The sequence below is a fragment of the Sturnira hondurensis genome, unplaced genomic scaffold (assembly GCF_014824575.4).
Source record: "Sturnira hondurensis isolate 20B ecotype Veracruz unplaced genomic scaffold, ASM1482457v3 Scaffold0008196, whole genome shotgun sequence".
Lineage (NCBI taxonomy): Eukaryota > Metazoa > Chordata > Mammalia > Chiroptera > Phyllostomidae > Sturnira > Sturnira hondurensis.
In genome coordinates this window covers 17,516,734-17,535,529 of record NW_028080827.1, presented here as the reverse complement: position 1 = coordinate 17,535,529, position 18,796 = coordinate 17,516,734, and the positions used below count along the sequence as shown (strand labels likewise).

Sequence of the window (18,796 nt, the reverse complement as noted above, 5' to 3'; positions counted from 1 at the left end):
GACACCCATTATCATGCAAAATTACAATTTCCTTTCTTGTAACCAGAGCGTTTAAGAGGCAGCTTTCAAATACAGGACACAGTGCTGTTAACTACAGTCTTGGTGCTGTGCACCACGACCCCGGGACTTACTACCTCTAATTGGAAGTTTGTAGCTTTTCACTACTTCACCCATTTTGCCCGTCCCCATAATAATTATTTCTTAATATCAAGTCAGTGTTCATATTTCCCTGATACACATTTTACAGTCTTCAAATCTTCATCTACAGGGCCGCTGGTTAACTGTGGTGGGTAAGAACCCTAACCCCATTTGAATCTCCAGGTCCTGCCTGTCCCATTCTTTCTACTAAGGGAGATTCTGTCCTTCAGAAATTTTTTGTATTCCGGATTTTGCTGATTGCATTCCTTTGTCTCCTTGTATTTTCCATAAACTGTAGTTCAGTAGAAAAGGCTGCTCTGATTCAGGTTAGAGTTTTGGTCGAGAATGTTCGTAGGTGGTGATGTACCCTGTCCTCAGGAGGCCTTTGCCAGCCTGCGTGTCTCTCCGTTGTAAACTGTTGGTGATCACAGTTGCATTGAGGGTTTGTAAAATGTTGATGTTCTGTTATTCTCTCCCACTTCTTACCTAATTTGTTACTTTGAGGCATGTGTGTAAGAAAATCAGGTTGATCCCTGGCTGGTGTGGCTCAGGGGACTGAGTGCCAGCCTTCGAACAAAGAGTCTCTGGTTCGATTCCCAGTCAGGGCGCATGCCTGGGTTGCAGGCCAGGTCCCCACTCGGGGGGCACTCAGGGGCAAACACACATTAATGTTTCTTTCTTGCTTTTATAAAAAAGATTTTATTTGTTTATTTTTAGAGAGGGGAAGAGAGGGAGAGAAACATCAATGTGTGGTTGCCTCTTGTGTGTCCCTTACTGGGGACCTGGCCTGCAACCCCAGCATGTGCCCTAAACTGGGAATCAAACTGGCAACCCTCTGGCAACCAGTCCAGTGCTCAATCCACTGAGTCACACCAGCCAGGGCACCTTGATGTTTCTTTCCTTCTCTTCTCCCTCTCTTCCCCTCTCTAAAAATTAATAAATAAAATCTTAAAAAGAAAATCAGGTGGAACGCCTGTTTATTACTCTTATCAGTTTTCAGAATAATTATCTCACATCAACAGTTTTGTTAGCCTGAAGTACGGTTCAGATAAGAAAGGCAAGTTAAATGCTTTGGCTTTTCTCCCTTTATTTACCAGTTTTCAGAAAAATCAGTTGGTTTCTTGCAGTTCTCTAAAGGTGGTAAATGATGTTTTTATTTCTCTCGCTCTCCTTTCTCTTTCTTTCCTTTGAGCATAAGTAAGCACTCATGAATTTTATCATTATTAATTAGCTTTTTTTTAATCAGTTCTTGTCTAGAGAGCAGATTTTTATACAGAGATAAGTGAGAGTGAATTTACATTTGCGGAACATTTTCTAGGCGCTGGGCCAGGTGCTTTCACATGGGCTGTTTTATTTACTGCCCTCGACAGTCCTGGAGGGCGGGTGCCATGGTCTGTGCTTTCTACTGAGCGACAGACAAGCCCTCAGCAGCCCCGTGACTCATCCAAAGTTACATCCCCAGCCATTGGCCAAGCTCAGGTTTGTCTGAAACACATGGAGCCATGTAGCTTTTTGAGTGAAATTCCTGCAGACGCTGAGTCCCAAATAGGGTCCACTGATTACCTTCCAGCCTCTGTCTTACCTCTTGTCATACATGCTCTTCGCACTTACCTGTTTTTGTTCCCTGGAGTTTGTCACTCTCATGCTTGCAAGAGCGGCTCCTAGGGGCTAGAATACTCTCCTGCCCTGTAGCCTACCTCGTATCTGTTGTTGTTGTTGTTGCTAAATATGATGATTGTGTTTACATGTGATTTTTACCTAAGTGCAAACCTACTACATTAAACACATCATTTTTAAATTGAAAATTGCTGAGTTGTGTTCCATGGTGTGGTTGTAGCATGGTGTGTTTAACCATTCGCCCGCTGAAGGCCGTCTTGGGCTGACTCTGATGTTTGGCTGTTATGAATACAGGTGCTGTGAACATACATGGATAAGGTGTTTTTTTTAATGTGAACATACTTTTCATTTCTTTGGGATAAATACCCAGGAGTGCAATTTCTTGGTCATCTAGTGGTTGCATGGTTAGTCTTCTAGGAAACTGCCAAACTTTTTTCAGAATGGTTGTGTTATTTTTTTTGAGGATGGGAGAGCATGTTTGTGTGCTGAAGGGAAAGATTACATTGTAGGAGCCAGATTCTTGAACAGGGGAAAGGGGACAGTCCCCTAGCTTCTGTGGAGGGGTTAGCTGGTCTTTTGCAAGTGAGGGGACCACTTCTCAGAGTACCAGGAAGAGAGAGATACAGGTGGGTGGAGAGGCAGATAGGGTTGCAGACTGTGAGGAATAATAGAAAGTTCTCCTTTGCTTCTGTTTCTTCAGTAACATAAGAGGGTAGGGATACGTATTCATCCAATTACCCTGCTGCCCATCTAAAACTAATACAATATTATGTGGGGGATATAATACAATTATATCTCAATAAAATGGAGGGGGCAGGGTGGAGTAAGAGGCACCCTGACCAGCGTAGCTCAGTAGGGGTCGTCCAGCAAAGCGAAGACTGAGGTTTGATCCCTAGTCAGGGCACAGGCCTGGGTTGTGGGTTCTATCCCCAGTAGGGGCAAGTCCCCAACCGATTGAGGTTTTTCTCTCCCTCTCTTTTTCCCTCCCTTCTCCTCTGTCTAAAAATAAATAAAATCTTTAATAAAACAGGAAAAGAAAAATGCAGGTCACATCACTTTGAGAAAAGGAAGAGGCTAGGCCACCAGCTAAGATGACAGGGTAAGAGGTCTTGCAGTGAGAAGACAGGTGCAAACATCGTTTGGAGAGTGGAAAAGCAAACTTATTGGGAAAACGTGGTAGGAACTCCCAGGCACTCCTGAGACCACATTTGAGTGAAGATAATCTGCCTGCTGGTGCGGTTTTGCTCTAGCAAAAGCATCGAGCAGGCAGATCGTGGGTTTATTCAGATTAGAGGTTTTGTCAGGCAAGCACCACAGGAGGAGATGGGGCAAGAGAGTGGTTCTAGTGATGGGTGATGGAAATGAAGCTGAAAGGAACATCAAACTAGGGCCAATGAATAGTGAGCAATTAGTGAGGAGAAGGCATCATGAGAAGGGTCAAAGAATGATGGAGGGAGGATTAGTTAAGAAAAAGATTGTGAAACAAAGAAGAGTCTACATATTGGAAGCAACATGGTTTCTGGTGAAAACCAAGGTAAGGGTGTGACTGCAGGCATAGGAGGCGGAAGCTGCCGTGGCACGGAAAACAGCGCTGCGGCTGAGGAGGTGGAGGAAGCGATCATATGGATGCTGAGCTCACCACGTAAAACAAAATTTAGGATGGAGAGAGAGGCAGGGGGCCATAACAGGGGTTTCATCAGAAAGAGAGGCGGTGCTGTAGGAGGGAGGGGTTTAGAAATGGCACTGGGGGCGGGAGAAAACACACTTACCCCCTTCCTGACTCTGAGGCCTATGAGAAGGAGAGTAAAACAGCATTTACCAGACCCTTTCTGTGTTGATGGGAAATCTCACTAGGCAATACTCTACCCAGTGGCCATGTCCGGCTATTAAGCACATGAAGTGTGGCTGATGGGATCAAGGAACTAAATTTTTAACTTTATTTTAAGTAATTTAGATTTAAATAGCCACATGTGGCTCTTGGCTATCATACTGGGCAGCACAGGTTGGAGGAAGGGGGAGGGAAGCCTGCCTGCCAGGGCAGCCGTCAGGGTGGTCCCCCCTCCAGACCACAGGCTGTGGCAGAGACCTTCTCACTCCTTTGCCACTAAGTCCAGACGAAGCACAGGGTTAGGCAGCTCTGGGTCCGAATTCTAACTCTACCTCTTACTAGCTTTTTGAATCAGAATAAATGAACTTGTTAGCACAATCTCCCTGAGTTTTCATTCTTTTCATCTATAAACCGGGAGTGGGGAGCTGTAGAGTTAGTGCTTTAGCATGGTGCTCAATAAGCGATTACTGTTAATTGAAATAGTTCAGTTCTCCACATTTGCTAATGGATCGGTTAGAAACTCTTTTTCAGGCTAAAAGATTACTTGTCCAAGGGTGAGATGGCAGAAATGAGCCATCCTAGCTGCCTTTGAGGGCCTGGAAAAGGGTCCAGGTGGATCAGGGCTGGGTTTAATTGTTCGATTCTGGTATGTGCTAATGTAAGAACATCCTGACATTGAACTTGGAAGAGCAGGTAGGGATAGCCAAGGAAACAAGGTGGAGGAGCTAAAGTGAGCCAGAGTATGGGATGAGTCTTGCTTAAATTCTCGTGATAATTCAGGCAGTTCTGGTATCATTTACCACTACCCATTTTTGCTGGAAAAGCCTTACTTTGGCAGCTCCCAACTTTCTCCCTGCATCCCCATTATCTAAAAACCAAAAGCAGATTGTTTATCAAGGAGAGTAATGGTGTCCCGAGATGGTTCTAATGTGGGACATTTGTGATTTGGGGCTATTATGAACTGGGGGTCACAGTGACCTCTAATCTGGAGTGATTGTGATCACCCTCTGTACAAATGATCCCTCATTCTCCAGTTACTTTCTCTGTGGTCTCCCTCAGATGAAGCACTTACCTCACATTGTGATGGCCTTTCTCTGTCTCTCACTCTGGCCAGATTATGACATCTGAAGCAGGAACTCTGCCTAGTTGATCACTGAGTATTCATCGACTCCAGCACGTACCTGGAGCACATAGTAAGTAGCTGCTCAATAATTATTTGTTGAATAAATAAATGGGATTTGAGGTGACAAGGCTCCATTGTGATCTAAGTTAGTGTGATATCTCGTTTGCAAGCTAGATTGACTATGAACAGAGTCAAAGGTTATGATGATTGTGTTGAAGTGCCTGGGACTGTGGCCTGAAACGGTGGTGATCTGAGAGGTCTCTGCATCAGGGATTGTGACCTCTCCTCAGTGGTCTGTCATAAGGACCACACGACAGTGATGGAAGACACTGCAAACAAGCAACCTGGTGTGACTGTGATCTAAAGTGACTGTGAATAAGTTTGTACCCTCCACCACTGCTGTCAGGTGACTGTGATCCGGACCCACAGATACCACTGGCTTCAGATGGCCACCAGCCAGTGCCAGGCCTTGACCATTGACCTGAGATATGTCTTCAAGGTGCAGATAGTTGATCTCAGTTGTCAGCTGAGGCTATTGATCTGCATTACGAGCTGAGGTACCCGAGATCTGTGGGCCTGGGCTCAGTCTGGCGATGGTGCTAATATGTATCTAGTACTCTTAAGAATGCAGATTTTGTTTTTGCTTTATAAATATCCTCCCTGAACTTACAAATGACACAGTCCTGCTTGATCCGTGCAATCAAGGAGCCTAGGTCAGGTCAAACCTCAAAAACCTGTACTTGAAATGCAAAGCAACCTCAGGGCACCACAACTAAGGTCATTCCGCCTTCCCCCCCCCCCCCCCCCCCCAACTACAAATTTCTCATCCGGACTCTCATCCCACTTCTCCCCACTTCCCGCTCCCTGCCCCTAGTGCGCCTGCGCGGAGGCTGGGCGGTGCATTGCCCTTTGTTGTGAGCCCTAGTTTCCCAGGACACCGTGCGGCGCTGAGGTGGGGCTATGCAGATGAGGAGCTTGGGGGCGGGGCGGTTGCGGCGGCGTCGGTGGCGGCCGGGGAGGGTCAGTTGGAGGCAGGCGCTCGCTGAGGCAGGAGGAGGGTTTTGGGCCCGCGGCCTGACAGGGACTTACCCGCGAGATCGGCCCCGCGCGCGCGACCCCACACCTACCCACTCATCCACCTACCCACTCCCTGCGCCGCCTCCTCCCACCCTGAGCAGAGCCGCCGAGGATGATAAACACCCAGGACAGGTAACGGCCCGGCCCAGGCTCCCCGCCCCCATCCTCTCACCGTCTCCAGACGGCCTCCTCCCTGACCAACCAGCCGGCTCCCGCCCCTGCAGCAGGGCGCCTTACGCTCCGCTCTCAGACCCTTTCCCACTTCAGCCACCCCAGTCCGAGCCCCACCCCCCCCCCCCCCCCCCCCCCGCCTCCTTCCGTCCTTCAACCCCACTCCCGCCAGCCTTGCCCATCCCCCTCCTCCGGGCCTCCTCCAGTAAGGCCCCCACAAACTGGAGCCCAATCCTCCAACAGCCAAGTCCCCATTTTCCTTCAGCTCTGGCACATGGTGCTGAATTCCCCAAAGTGGGTTTTTCCTTCTTACAGATTCTCCAAATTGTTTCCTGGCTTCCTCAAATCTTTCCTCTCCCCTCTTTAAGTCACTTAATCCTACCCTTTGAATCCCTTCCCTCAAACTGCACCCTCCAACCAGATCTCCCTCATCAGTGTTGCTTCCTCCTACCCNCCTGCCCCCCCCCCCCCCCCCCCCCCCGCCCCTCGCCCCAAATCAGGCTCCATCCTTAAGTTCTCGTTTGGACCTTTCGTCACCCATCCCCCCTCCAGGCCTCATAGCCTTTGCTACGATGCCCAGCCCTCTCCTTAGTCCTTCACTCCAGCTTCATTTCTCCCTTCCTTCCTCCCTTAACACCCCTTTCCCAATTTTTCTATCTCCCAATCTCATTCCTTTGATTTCTCCAACACTTTGGACTTGACCCCTATCTTCCATCCTGTTGCCCTAAATGGGGTTCCCCCAAACACTATTTTAAATACTCCTGCCCTTTAAACACTCTCAACTGGAACTCATCTTTACTTTCACTCCTCCCATCTTAACTGAACCCCTTCTGTAAATCAGTAGATCACAGAACTCAGCCCACCCTGGTTCCGATTGAAGGTTTACCCTTTTTCCCTACCTCCAGTGCCTCCGTACTCTGGACCCTGGGCCTTTGTAAAGTTTCCTCCCTCAAAACCTGGCCCCTGTTAATTGTAGAGAAAGTCTGCATGTCTTTCTCACACAGAACTACTGGTTTTCTAAACTTAGATCGTATATACTTCCCCCTACTCAAAATAGGGAGAATTCATCATTTACTTTTCCTTTCTTTTTCTCCAGGGCAGCCCTTGTCCTCCATCTCCCCCTCAAACACTCCATGTTTCTGCTCCAGACTCTTTGAAACTGTTCCATGATTTCCTGACTCCCCACAAATTTTAACACTGATTGTTTCTACATCAGAATGGCTTCCATTTACAATTCGGGTCTAATCATCTTCCTATTTTCCCTAGACTTGTGCTGCCCCTTCCAGAATGAGTCTGAAGCTCATTAGTTCCCCACACTGGCCCCTTTGTCCCCATATTTGGGCTTATGGCCTCTCTTCCTCACTTGGGCCTCATAATTTTGCAAGCAGATCCATTTCTTGCAAATCCTCCTTAAATTGTGTCTTGGTTTGATTAAAACTAGACTTTACTTTCTCTTATAAACATGGTCTTTCTTACTGCTTTTTTTTTACATAGGGCTCTGATTACCACTCAAGGTTCCCTCTCAGACATGGGCTCATTTATCACTAAAATGGCCTCTGACTTGCTGTTTCCCACTCCACAGCAAGCACTATCCTTAAACAGTCCAGCTGGGTCTTTGGCTTTTCTTGCTCCTCATTGCTTCTTAACTCTGGCTGCACGTTTGAGAAATCAGTCAACTGGACCCTGCCTCAACTACCTGCTATAATTGGCATAGGGTACAGCCTGGTTATTAGTATGTATTTGTAAGGCTCCCTGGCAATTCTGATGTGCAGCCAGGTTCAAGAAACGCTGCCTCTCCACCCCTCCCCACAGAAGACCCTTCCCATGGTTTTCCTTTTGTGGGCGTCAGCCCTTTAGTGAAAAGGGCCTTGTCTTCAGGGATTTCCTTAGTTTTCCTGTCCCAGGTACTAACCAGAAATACCCAAGATACCTGCAGCAGCCTTTTAAATTCTCCTACCTTTAGTTTCTCAGCTAATGGCCATTATTTTCAGACTGTTGTCTAGCCCCCAAACTTCTGTTTCTTCCCTATATGCAGAAAGAAAATTTACTCCTTATTTCCTGTTTTTTATGGTCTGATTTTCCCCGTTACCCCACCTCCCAAGCCCTCTACCTGCAACCCCATTCTGCTGTTTCATTTTTATTTTCTGAGACTTTCCATGTCCATTGCCCTCTGCAGTCCTGTCTTTTATTCCATCTTCTCTAACCCAGCCCTTCTGGAGTGGAGAAGGTGGAGGTAGATGTATACCTGGATGGTGTTGGATGCAAAAGGTATTACTCGTGGTAGAAAAGGCTGTGTGTGTTCTGAGGACAGACCGCAGAATGAGCTGCGGGGGTGGAGGGGAGCAGAGCTACGGGAAAATCTTCTTTTCTGGTCTTTATGTTTGTCTCTGCAGTGGGTTTGGAAGGTGGTGTGGTCTCAGCAGGCATTCTTTGGGGTCCTTGGGAACAGCACCTAAGGGTCTTCACTGACTTCGAGGTTGAGACCTGAGTTTTAGTTCTGGCTTAGCCAGTGCACTTACATGTAAAAAGAGGGGGTTGGATTCACTTAACTTGAGATTCCTTCCAGCTTCCTAAGTGGCAAAACAGGCTTGCTTTTTCTCCAGGGCCCTTGCTTAGAGTGTTGGTAATTTGAAGGGCTTGGCTGTGTGACAGGCAGGTGGAGGGAGGAGCCAGCTGGCCTGCCAGGGCCTGGGCAGGAGCAAGGCCTTGGATCAGGCTGCTCCACTTTGGCCTGGGGGTGGGGCGGTGTGTGCAGGGTGTCTGGTTTCTTTGAGTTATGGTAATCCTGTTTCCATAGTATGTTTCCCAGCCTCCTCTGGGCTGCCTCTTAACTTTTCTAAACTGAATCCTGGTAGAGCCTTAACTAGGGATTCTGATAGGAGCCGGATGTTCTTGGTGTTTTGTTATCCCCAGAGGGGGAGCTGGCTGAGAGTTTAACTCCCATTGGGTGGGGGATGGGCTTTCCAGCGTTCCTGGCTCCAGTGAAATACTCAAGAGGTGGGGGCTTGGTTTCCTGGAAGAAATAGTTGCAGAGGAGCTGGCAGTATGTTTTGAAAACAGGCTCTTCCTTTCCAGTTTTGTTCTGATTAGTCCCTCCAGAATGTCAAAATGCCCCGTGGTAGGGGAAGGAAGAAGACACAAGTACAAGCACTGTTTTTATTACAGTTTTTGAATGTGAGGTTCAAATCCAAGGAAATCAAGCATCATGGCCTTTCTCTTTCTGGATTCGTAGGGGCAGGAAGTAGTCTCTGACTAGGTCTGGCTTAGTACCTGTGACAGTACAGTATGTGAAGAGCTCGCCCTGGCTCCAGATCTGTATTCTAATCAGCCTGTGTCTGATAGGCTTTGAGGAGAAGCATTGCTTCCACAGGTGCTTTTTCTGGGCGTGGACAGGGCACAGAGTGCACCAAAGCTGCCTTGAACACCTTCACTGAATGGTTCCCTGGAGAGTGGGATTTCTGTCTCTTTCCGCCTAAAGAACTTGGTTTTACTTATTCCTTATTTGTTGGCGCTGTGGCTGGTTGGATGTGGGATGGTAGGGAGAGGGAGTTTTCCTGTTGGGTGCCTTCAAGGTCACCCCAGAGAGGGAGAGAGAGAAAGAGAAACTCTTAAGTATAGTCAGGAATTCCCCCAAACTGGGGGTATGCTTCAGAAAGCAATGCGAACTAATACTTCTCACTCGGCCAAGAAATCCAAATTTAGCCTCAGAGCTGCTCAGAAACATGAAAAACAAGACTGAGGATTGGGGTAGAGGGATGATGTTACATGTGTGCTTTCCTAGGGAAAAACAGTAAATCCCATTTTGAAATAGTATGCAGTACTGATTCAGGTTGGTGCCATGATTTGGAAGGCTGTGAAGCCCAACTGAAAGCTGTAGACGAGAAAGGGTCAAGTAGGTGAGCAAGAATTTTGTTACGCGAAATGATCCAAACAGGTAGCTCACTGTTAGCAGCAGCAGCAGATTAAAATGTTTTGTCTAAGATAAGCCTTAAGAAAATTTCCTAGGCCTTCGATACTATATAAACAATCAAGCGATTCCATCCTGGCAAGAGGCTAGAACTTGGGTGATGACTTTAAGATAAAAACTAGATGGAGGTACTTAAAATGTAACCTGAAGGTCTGATATAAGGCATGATTACCTAACTGTCCCCCAGCCTCGGACTGCACCTACGGTTGTGCCCACCTTTGGCAGAAGGTGTGGCAGTGTCATCTGTGTAATTAAGATAAGCAGACCTCAGAGGCACAGATATTCCAGCTGCCACCGTGTGTTTCTTGTGGAGAATCAACCAAAAGCCCATTTTGATTTCAGTCGGTGATTCAGAGTGGTGATGTCATTTTCTTTATAATCAGGCCTAGCAAGTAGACTCCCTTTGGCACACAGAAGCGCCTCAGTGAATAACTTACGCCTGGCGTCCGACCAGCGCCCTTTCTCAAATGGAAAGGGAACTGGCAGCTGGAAGTCAGCCTATGCCCGCACTCTAGACTGGATGTGGCCATCACCTCCCGCCTTTCTTCATGTTTCTGTTTAGCCAAGCATGATTGGCAGCCCTAGATTGGTCCCTCTGCGCAGGGGGTGGTCATCAGAGACCTTCTGAGTCTTCAGAGTAAGAGCAGCTTGTGTGCGGAAGCTGGGCACTGTAGTGTTCTAAGAAGCAGGGCCAGAGACAGAAATGGGTCAGGAGAGAATGAAAAAAGAGGAGTGAATGCAGAATGTTTGGGAATATGGTTTTTATATCTTTTAACTTGATACCACAAAGTGGGTGATACCAAGGCTGTCTTACCTTCCTCTGTCATATAATAGAAACTGGTGAGAAAGGGTGTAGACTTAAGCTCAGGCCACTGATTCAAGTAAAACATGATCAAAAGTATATGAAGGAGAATATGAATTCAAGTATTTGTTAGATTTAGCTTAGTGGAAGTTAGCCATAGAATAACTTTTATATTAAGTCTCTATGTAATAGGCTACTTACTTTGAGCAAAGTTAATGTAAAAATCAAAACTGACATGGTCAACTGGAAGTGACTTTTGGCAGGAGATCCTTTATTAAGAAATTTGAGGTAAGCTCAATTAATGGTAAGTTCCCTGCAGATTTAAAAACAGGATCTGAATTATAAAACTTTGATTTACCAGCAGTGTCCCCCTGAAATACATCTGCTTCATGCACTGCCCATCTGTAGCCAGTGGATGAAATTACAGCCTGCTAAGGACATTTCAGACAGCAGTCATAGAATGCTTTATGTTGGAGGCAGCAGGAGGTGAGGGTAGCACTCACGTATCCTGAGGAGTGTTTCCAAGAGCATGTCCAGTAACAACTGAGCAAATAAAAGGCACTAACAGATTGGCTCCAATCTCCCCGGAAGAAGAGATCTCTTCCGAATTGACTTGGGTACCTGACACCCTCATTTCCAGCATGGTGTATTTTTTTCTTCTCCAAGAGCAGGACCAGCTGCACTGTATGCTTGGGTTTATTCTGATACATTTGGTTCTCTTTAACAGTTGTGATCTTTTTATCCTCTAGGTTGACCTTAAATCAACCTTTTGATGGTAGAGATGAAACCAGTTCTGCCCCCCAGTGGGGTGAGCAGGATGTGAGGAGAGGCTAGAAGATGAACATTGGAACCAGTAGGAACACAACTAAACTGCATATGTAGTCTAACCAGGTTTGGATCTTGTGACAGGAAGACCTGGGTTTAGAAGCCACTTTCTCTTGTGCTTAAGTTCCTCTAGGATCCTCTTTTCCTGCTGAGGTTGGTGGCATATTTTGCCACAACACCATTGGAACACTGAAGTCAATCCAACAAGAGGAGGCCACTGCTCTCATGCTCCTTACTTTCTTTAATTACTATATTTGTACTCATCACCCTTCCCGTCTCACTGTAGAATTGATGATCAGTTTTTTGTGTGAGAAGCAATTTGCCATTTACAGCAAGTAACTAAAACAGATCCAGTATGGTGGACAGTGAAGATAATTATTGTGATCTACTGTCTACTAAGTGTATTCCAAACCCCAGCTGTTTTGGGGAACTGGAACTGGATACCTACATGGGGCTGTGAAACCCCTAACATCCCTGCTTACATGCACACTTGCTTTCTGTGTAGACTTTGTGGGGGAGGAGGGAAGAGTTCCCAGGATCTTGGTGTGTGATTGAGGCAGAAGTAAATGATTTGTTACTGTGGAATAGACTTCTTGCATTTATCTGAGGAGGACTGAGATCAGGACACCAGATACATCATGAGCTCATACATTCGTGCTGGACACAGGGCAGACCCTAAGGGCTTTTTCTAGGAGGACAAAAGGGGGTTCTGGATCTAAAAAAAGGAAAACCCACCTTTGACTTCTTCATTGGCTTGGCCCCAGTGTTTCTGCCATTTGCACGTGAAAATTAGCTTGCCGTAAAGATGGTGGTTGGAATGCAGATGAGGAGTTGACTGCAGCTCTCCCGTCTAAAGACCTTCCTTGGAGGGGCGACTTCTCTGGAAGTAGGAGCCTGAAGTTAAATGAGCTAGTACCAGAATCCCAGAATTGCAAGGGCCTTCCTTGGTGATCTGGTTGTTTGGTGAACCCATGTAGTTCTGGTATAATAGGAGGCCGTATCTCATCTGTCGACCTCAGAGGAGGTTTGGCCAGACCTTGGTAACTTCACTGAGCAATACAAGCAAGCCCGCTTTCTCCAGAGGCCTGGAGTGGCCACTAGGGAATGGGAAGGCAAATGAAGCATGTGGTATGTGTGTGTGCCTTTGTACGGGGAAAGGCCCAGCTGTCCTGTTTTTTCCAACCTGGAGACTCTACTGTTTTATCCCTTAACACACTGGAAGGGGGGATTATAAGAACTCAGTGTCCCTCATAGCAAGTAAACCCCATCCTTGAAAATAGTAGCATAGTCCTCAGTCATGCCCCTTCTAGTATCTCTTGGTGAGGCCAGGGGTGGGGGAGGTGAGGATGCCCGGAGACTCTGGAGGAGGCAGGGGGTGGTGCCTGTGGTTACCACCCTCAGGTGCTGATGCTGCCCTGGGAATGGCATTTCCCAGTGAGGTTTCCAAGGATAATTTTAGGCCCCCTGTGGAAATCCTTGAAGACAGAGGAGCCATGCTAGACTAGTGATGGGTTTGGACTTCCCTATCTCAGCTGGAATGCTTATACAGGTCTGTTTGTACTGAGGGCCTCAGTGGGCGGCCCCTTTGTTGCCATTGCTGGGTTAGGTGTGAGTTCAGTCCTATTGCTCTGAGCCTGCATGAAAAATCCCAGTCTGATGTGCAGTGCCATATAAAGCAACGGACGGTGAAAAATAGTGTCTCACATTATTTTAACTGATTTTGGGGGGGGGGCCTTGATTTATAGCATTTGCTGATTTCTGGGGTGAACACTTCTGGAGCTGATGCAGGTTGCCAACATGATACTCTTAAGCACCCAGTGGGGGAGAGACGTGCGCTGCTGGGCAAGCCGACTGAGGCTTGGTGCGTGTGCGTGCACAAACGGGTTCCTCTTTCATTGCTTCACTGGCCCCTGGCCTGTGGAGTCAGCCTAAGGAGCTGTTACATTGGATTCAAAGCGGGCAGTGGGGCAGACCTGGAGCCCTGTTGGATCCACCTGAAAACTATGGTGGCCGGTTAGCGCACATATCTGGAGATGATTATTGGCTTTCAGCATGTTTGTTTCCTCCCAGCAATCTCTACCCCCCCAATCCTTGAGTGTCCATTCTGACCATGTCGACATTGCATGAACTCCCATGCTCAAGTCAGATTCGAGCAAAGAAGGGCACGGAAGCCCATTCCAACGTTTGGTGGCACACAAGGACAAACTGGAGATAGCATAGTGCCTTGTACTACAGTGCGCTTCCTCTCTGGGAGCCAAGTCCCTGGATTGAATTCAGTTCTTAACCCTAGATGGATTTGGGTAAGCGATTTCTGTCAAGTTATTCCTGTTTAGATCAGGGAGGAGGCCAGATTTGGAAAAGTAGCCTTGGGAATTCCTCAGAAACAGGTTACCCAGCCCACGTGACTTCCCGAGGCCTGTATGCCTCTGCAGCCTTAAGTGATCCTGTAGGCTTTGTGGTTTTGCCTGTAGGTTGTTGCCTGCTCATGCACACGACACTGCTGGGGTAAGGAACTGGGCTGTTGGAGGGCACAGGGCTCTGGGCCTAGCAGGCAGGCCAGGGTCTGGCTCCTCCCAAGGGCTGCCTGCACCTAAGAGATTTATTTGTTGTTTGATGGTCCTCCTCTGCCCAGGTACTTGGCTGGACTCCTTTAGCTCTTCTGGGACTGCCTGTGCTTCTGCAGGGCAGTGGGCTTCTGTCCTTTAAGAGCAGAGGTGGTTCTGAAAGCTGCAGCTGAAAAGACTGGCCCAGTGGTGGAGCCTTAGAGCACTTGTTTAAGGAGAGCCAGGGCGGGGGCTGGGATGGGATGAAGAATTAAATATTCAAGTTTTGGTGTTTACATTCTCACCTTCTCTGTCTCTTGCAGTAGTATTTTGCCTTTGAGTAACTGTCCCCAGCTCCAGTGCTGCAGGCACATTGTTCCAGGGCCTCTGTGGTGCTCCTGATGCCCCTCACCCACTGTCGAAGATCCCCGGTGGGCGAGGGGGCAGCAGGGATCCTTCTCTCTCAGCTCTAATATATAAGGTAAGGAGGACTCTGGGAAAGAGCCTTCTCAGACTCTACTGCGCTGCTGTTTAAGGGCGGTTATCACTCCCTTAGTCTTCCAACTCAGGCCAGGCCAGTAGGGGGATTGGGAAGGAGAACTCTTTCAGCTGTGGCTGCTATGTGGCTTTTGGGGAGTACTAGAAGGGTATTGGCACCAAGCAGACCCCCTGCATCTTCTCAGCTTGGTGGTCAGTGCTTAGTGTGGTTTGGGTTCTGGAGTGGGAGTGGTGTGAGCCCTTTCTCATGCTACTCCTTCCTCGGTTTCTCTTGAGAAACACCAAGGGCAGTTTTGCCCTTGTCCTTCCCCTTTGGCATCCTGACTTTATCACTTACCAGCCTGACTGGGGAGGTTGGGGGGGTAGGAAGGCGAGGGGGCCTTGCATCTCCATCATGTGGTTGCAGACAGCACAGCCCAGGGGCGGGCTTTAGAGAATGCTGAGAATCTGCCTGGGAGTGATGTGGGCTGGGGCAGCCAGCCCTTTGCTGGCTCTCAGTTTCCTGTGATTGAGGCCTAGCAGTTGGTTTAGCTTCTTCATAAGACTGGCATTGAAGGGTAGCAGGGCAGCTGAGCTCTGGGCTCTCGAGATTGTGGCCAGGAGACACAACATGGACCCAGCAGTCGACCTGAAAGCAGGCTTTGGTTGACCTGGGCCCCCCGCCAAGCCCCATACATATCTTTCTTTTTTTTTATTTTATTTTTTTTTTATTTTTTAAATTTTTTTTAAAGATTTTATTTATTTATTTATCTTTAGAGGGGAAGGAGAGAGGGAGAGAAACATGGTTGCCTTTTGTGCATCCCCTGCTGGTAGTTAGTCTGCAAGGAACCAGCCTGCAACCCAGGCATGTGCCCTGACTGGGAATCGAACCGTGATCGTCTGGTTCACAGGCCCGTGCTCAATCCACTGAGCTACGCCAGCCAGGGCCCCATACATATCTTTATTGTTTCTAAGGTTTCTCTTTCAGAGGGAAGGAAAAGAAAGTGTTGGGGACAAGCACAGGCTTTGAGTTAGGGAGACCTGGTTTGAATCTCAGCTGTGCCATTGACTGGCTGTGGAGCCTTGGGTCAGTTGCTTAATTTGTGTGGGTCTCTAGTATCTCACATTTAAAATGGCGATATTATCGCCTGCCTCAGGTGCTTGTGGTGGTTGAAAAGTACTGTGCACAGTATTTGGCATCTAGCAGACACTTGGTAAATATTTTCCCTCCCATCACACTGGCTTTTAGTGACAACCAGTCTTAGTGCCTGATGAGTGATGAATGACACTCGGCCAGCATGCAGCTCTCCATTTTCACTGTGCCCTCTGCCCCATGCTACCCTGAGATTGACTGTAGGGGACTCATCACCACCCAGGTTAGGGAGCCTACAGTGTGGCCAGAAGCACTAGTGGCATGGTCTGCTGACTAATCTCCTTCCAGGACGAGAAGCTCACTGTGACCCAGGACCTCCCTGTGAACGATGGAAAGCCTCACATCGTCCACTTCCAGTACGAGGTCACCGAGGTGACAGTCTCTTCCTGGGATGCAGTCCTGTCCAGCCAGAGCCTGTTTGTAGAAATCCCAGATGGATTATTAGCTGATGGGAGCAAAGAAGGGTAAGGAGCAAGGGCTGGGGAAAGTGAAGGAGCACATGGGGAAAGAGGGCCCCTCCCAGAGAAAGGCATGTGCTTACTGGGGAGAACAGGAACATGGAGTCTGCATTCTTCCCAGCTCTAGGCCTCCCAAGCAGATACATTTTGAATTTGAAACACGTTATTTTTAGCCAGTAAAACAGTTCTGCTCTAGGTTATCATTAAGGCAGGTCATTATCACATTCATCAAATCCCTGTCATTAATCACCTCATGTTCACTCTTCCCAGCAGACATTAAGCCCTCCTTGAGCCAGCATACAGTGGTGTGTTCGAAAGGCCAGGAAGCTTGGCGAGATTTCGCTGGACTGGGCTGGGCCCTCCAAGCAGTCAGGTGTGGGAGAAACTGTTGAGGACGGAGTTCTCTCAAGTGGCTCCAGCCTTTTGAGACCCCTTTTGATGGTATTGGGGCCCAAGAGTTCCTCTCAGTGGCAGGTAGTCATTGTCAAACTCGGCAACTTTGGAAGGCCCCTGAAAAACTGGGTTCTCTTCTGAGGCCCCGTACCATCTTACAAACCTCAGTAGTTAAGCCGGTCAGTGTTTGTTTCAGAGGAGGAATCCCTGTTCCAGGAAAAGATCACGCAACAACATTTTTCTGAGTGTGGCTTATCCTTTTCTGAACGCAGGCTCCTGTGGTCTTGAAATAGGAACCACCTCCCTGAAGTTTCTCTGTTGACAATGGGGTTGTAAGCCTCAGAAGAGCCTTTTTTGGGAGGTGGTGGGTGGGAGGTCGAGAGGGCGTAGTGGGACTAAGTTTTCTTTCCTTGCAGATTGTTAGCACTGCTGGAATTCGCTGAAGAGAAGATGAAGGTGAACTGCGTCTTCGTCTGCTTCAAGAAGGGCCGAGAAGACAGAGGTGAGGGGTCAAAGCAGCCTGAGACCTGCCTCCCAGAAAATGGGCTCTGGGGAGGGGGAAAGGGGGTCCTGTGCAGTGAGGTGCAGGGGCCCCTGAGTCTCCTATACAAAGCCGGGTGGTCATGGTGGGTAGTGCCCTGAGGGTCTTCGTTCAAGGCCTGGCACTCTTTCCCTTTTTGTTTGAGTTTTTCCTTGATTTGACCCTACTCTTGTATTTCCCTTAAGAACCCTTTTTACACTCTTCTCTTCTGCAGCTCCACTCCTGAAGACCTTCAGCTTCTTGGGCTTTGAGATTGTTCGTCCAGGCCATCCCTGTGTCCCCTCTCGGCCAGATGTGATGTTCATGGTTTACCCCCTGGACCAGAACTCGTCCGATGAGGACTAATGGTCAGAGGATGCTTTGCCCAAGAGCCACAGAGGGGAAGGAGGGGAAGTCAGGCAGCCCTGAGGCAGAGGTGGGGGCTCCTCGCTGTCTAGGGAAGGGCACTGAGGGGCTCAGGGTGAGGGTTGCCTGTTGTGTTCTTGGAGTTGACATTGAAATTGTTTTCCATAAAGAACAGTATAAACATATTATTCACACGTAATCACCAATAGTAAAGGAAGATGTTTATGAACTGGCATTAGAAGCTTTTAAACTGCGCTGTGTGATGTGTAGGGAGGACGCTGCCCACAGGGGAGGGACTGTCTGGGTCCAGGGCAAGGCCCAGAGGGCCTGTGGGCAGCACTGTCAGGCTCAGGCTCCCCAGCTGTGGGGCTTTCTGGTTTTTAAGACTTATGTATTTCCTCTCCTTGCTTCCTGTCACCCCAGGGGCTCCTGAATACCGGCTTCCTGGCCCCTGCGCAGCAGTGTCCTTTTGTTTTCTGACACTCCACCTGGGCTTCTCTGTGTGCATTTGTTTCTGGCCTGGAGAAAGCCGGTCGGACCCCCTCCTTCTGTACAGCTTACTGTTATCCTGGCATTTGGTTAAGCTGGCTTAATCTGTTTCATGTTGTCGGTGCATTTTTAATAGGGGCATTGAAGTTCACTCCCACCACCAGGGCTTTTTTTAGGGTGCCTGGACCTTAAGAAACACTAGCCAAACTCCAATTCTCAGCTCACAGCCAGGAGTTCTCATTCCTGGCGACAGGCCCAGGCCCCAGCATGTCTCCTTCCTAGTATCACAAAGAGCAGAGAGGAAGAGTAATAGCGACTCAAGGCCTGGGGGTTGAGGGGGAATCTTCCTAAGAACTGGATGCCTCTGCCTGGCTGAACACAGTGCTAATATCTGCACATCCCTCCCCAACCCTCTGACAGGCTCTCAACAGTGCCTGAGACCCTCGCCTCATAGGGCCTGGAGGTGGGACTGGGGCTGTGGGAGTGTCTGCCCTTTTCTGTTTTCAAGGAACAGCTATTCTACGGTGGGAGGAAGGGGGAGAGATCTTGTCTGGGTGAGGGGGTGGGGGTGCCAGGGAGGCAAGTGTGTTGTGTTTCTGTGTCAATAAACTGATTTAAAGTTGTGGCTGGTCTGTTCCTTGTTTCTGTACCAGGATCAGCTTCCTACCACTCCCGTCTGTAGAATGTGGAGCCTAACCTAGTGGGGCTCTGATGCGCGCTTCTCAGGAGAAAAGTCACAGTGCGGCAGGGCAGGTGAACAGGCTGAGGTCCCTGGGGTCATGCTGCACACAAAAGTGGGGTTGCTAGGAGTCTGGGGCGTGCTGCCAGAAGCAGTGTCAGGTGTGCGCA

General features: G+C 48.5%; 1 protein-coding gene across 1 annotated transcript; it reads left to right on the top strand.

The window, feature by feature from the left end:
• The first annotated feature begins 5,710 nt into the window (after nucleotides 1-5,710).
• Nucleotides 5,711-18,127, top strand: OAZ2 (ornithine decarboxylase antizyme 2). The gene is given in 7 exon segments (XM_037054118.1): nucleotides 5,711-5,915; nucleotides 8,163-8,222; nucleotides 14,415-14,490; nucleotides 14,492-14,572; nucleotides 16,010-16,185; nucleotides 16,989-17,074; nucleotides 17,328-18,127. Coding segments are annotated over 7 exon segments (630 nt in total). The 5' UTR covers nucleotides 5,711-5,895; the 3' UTR covers nucleotides 17,459-18,127.
• The last annotated feature ends 669 nt before the right edge of the window (nucleotides 18,128-18,796 follow it).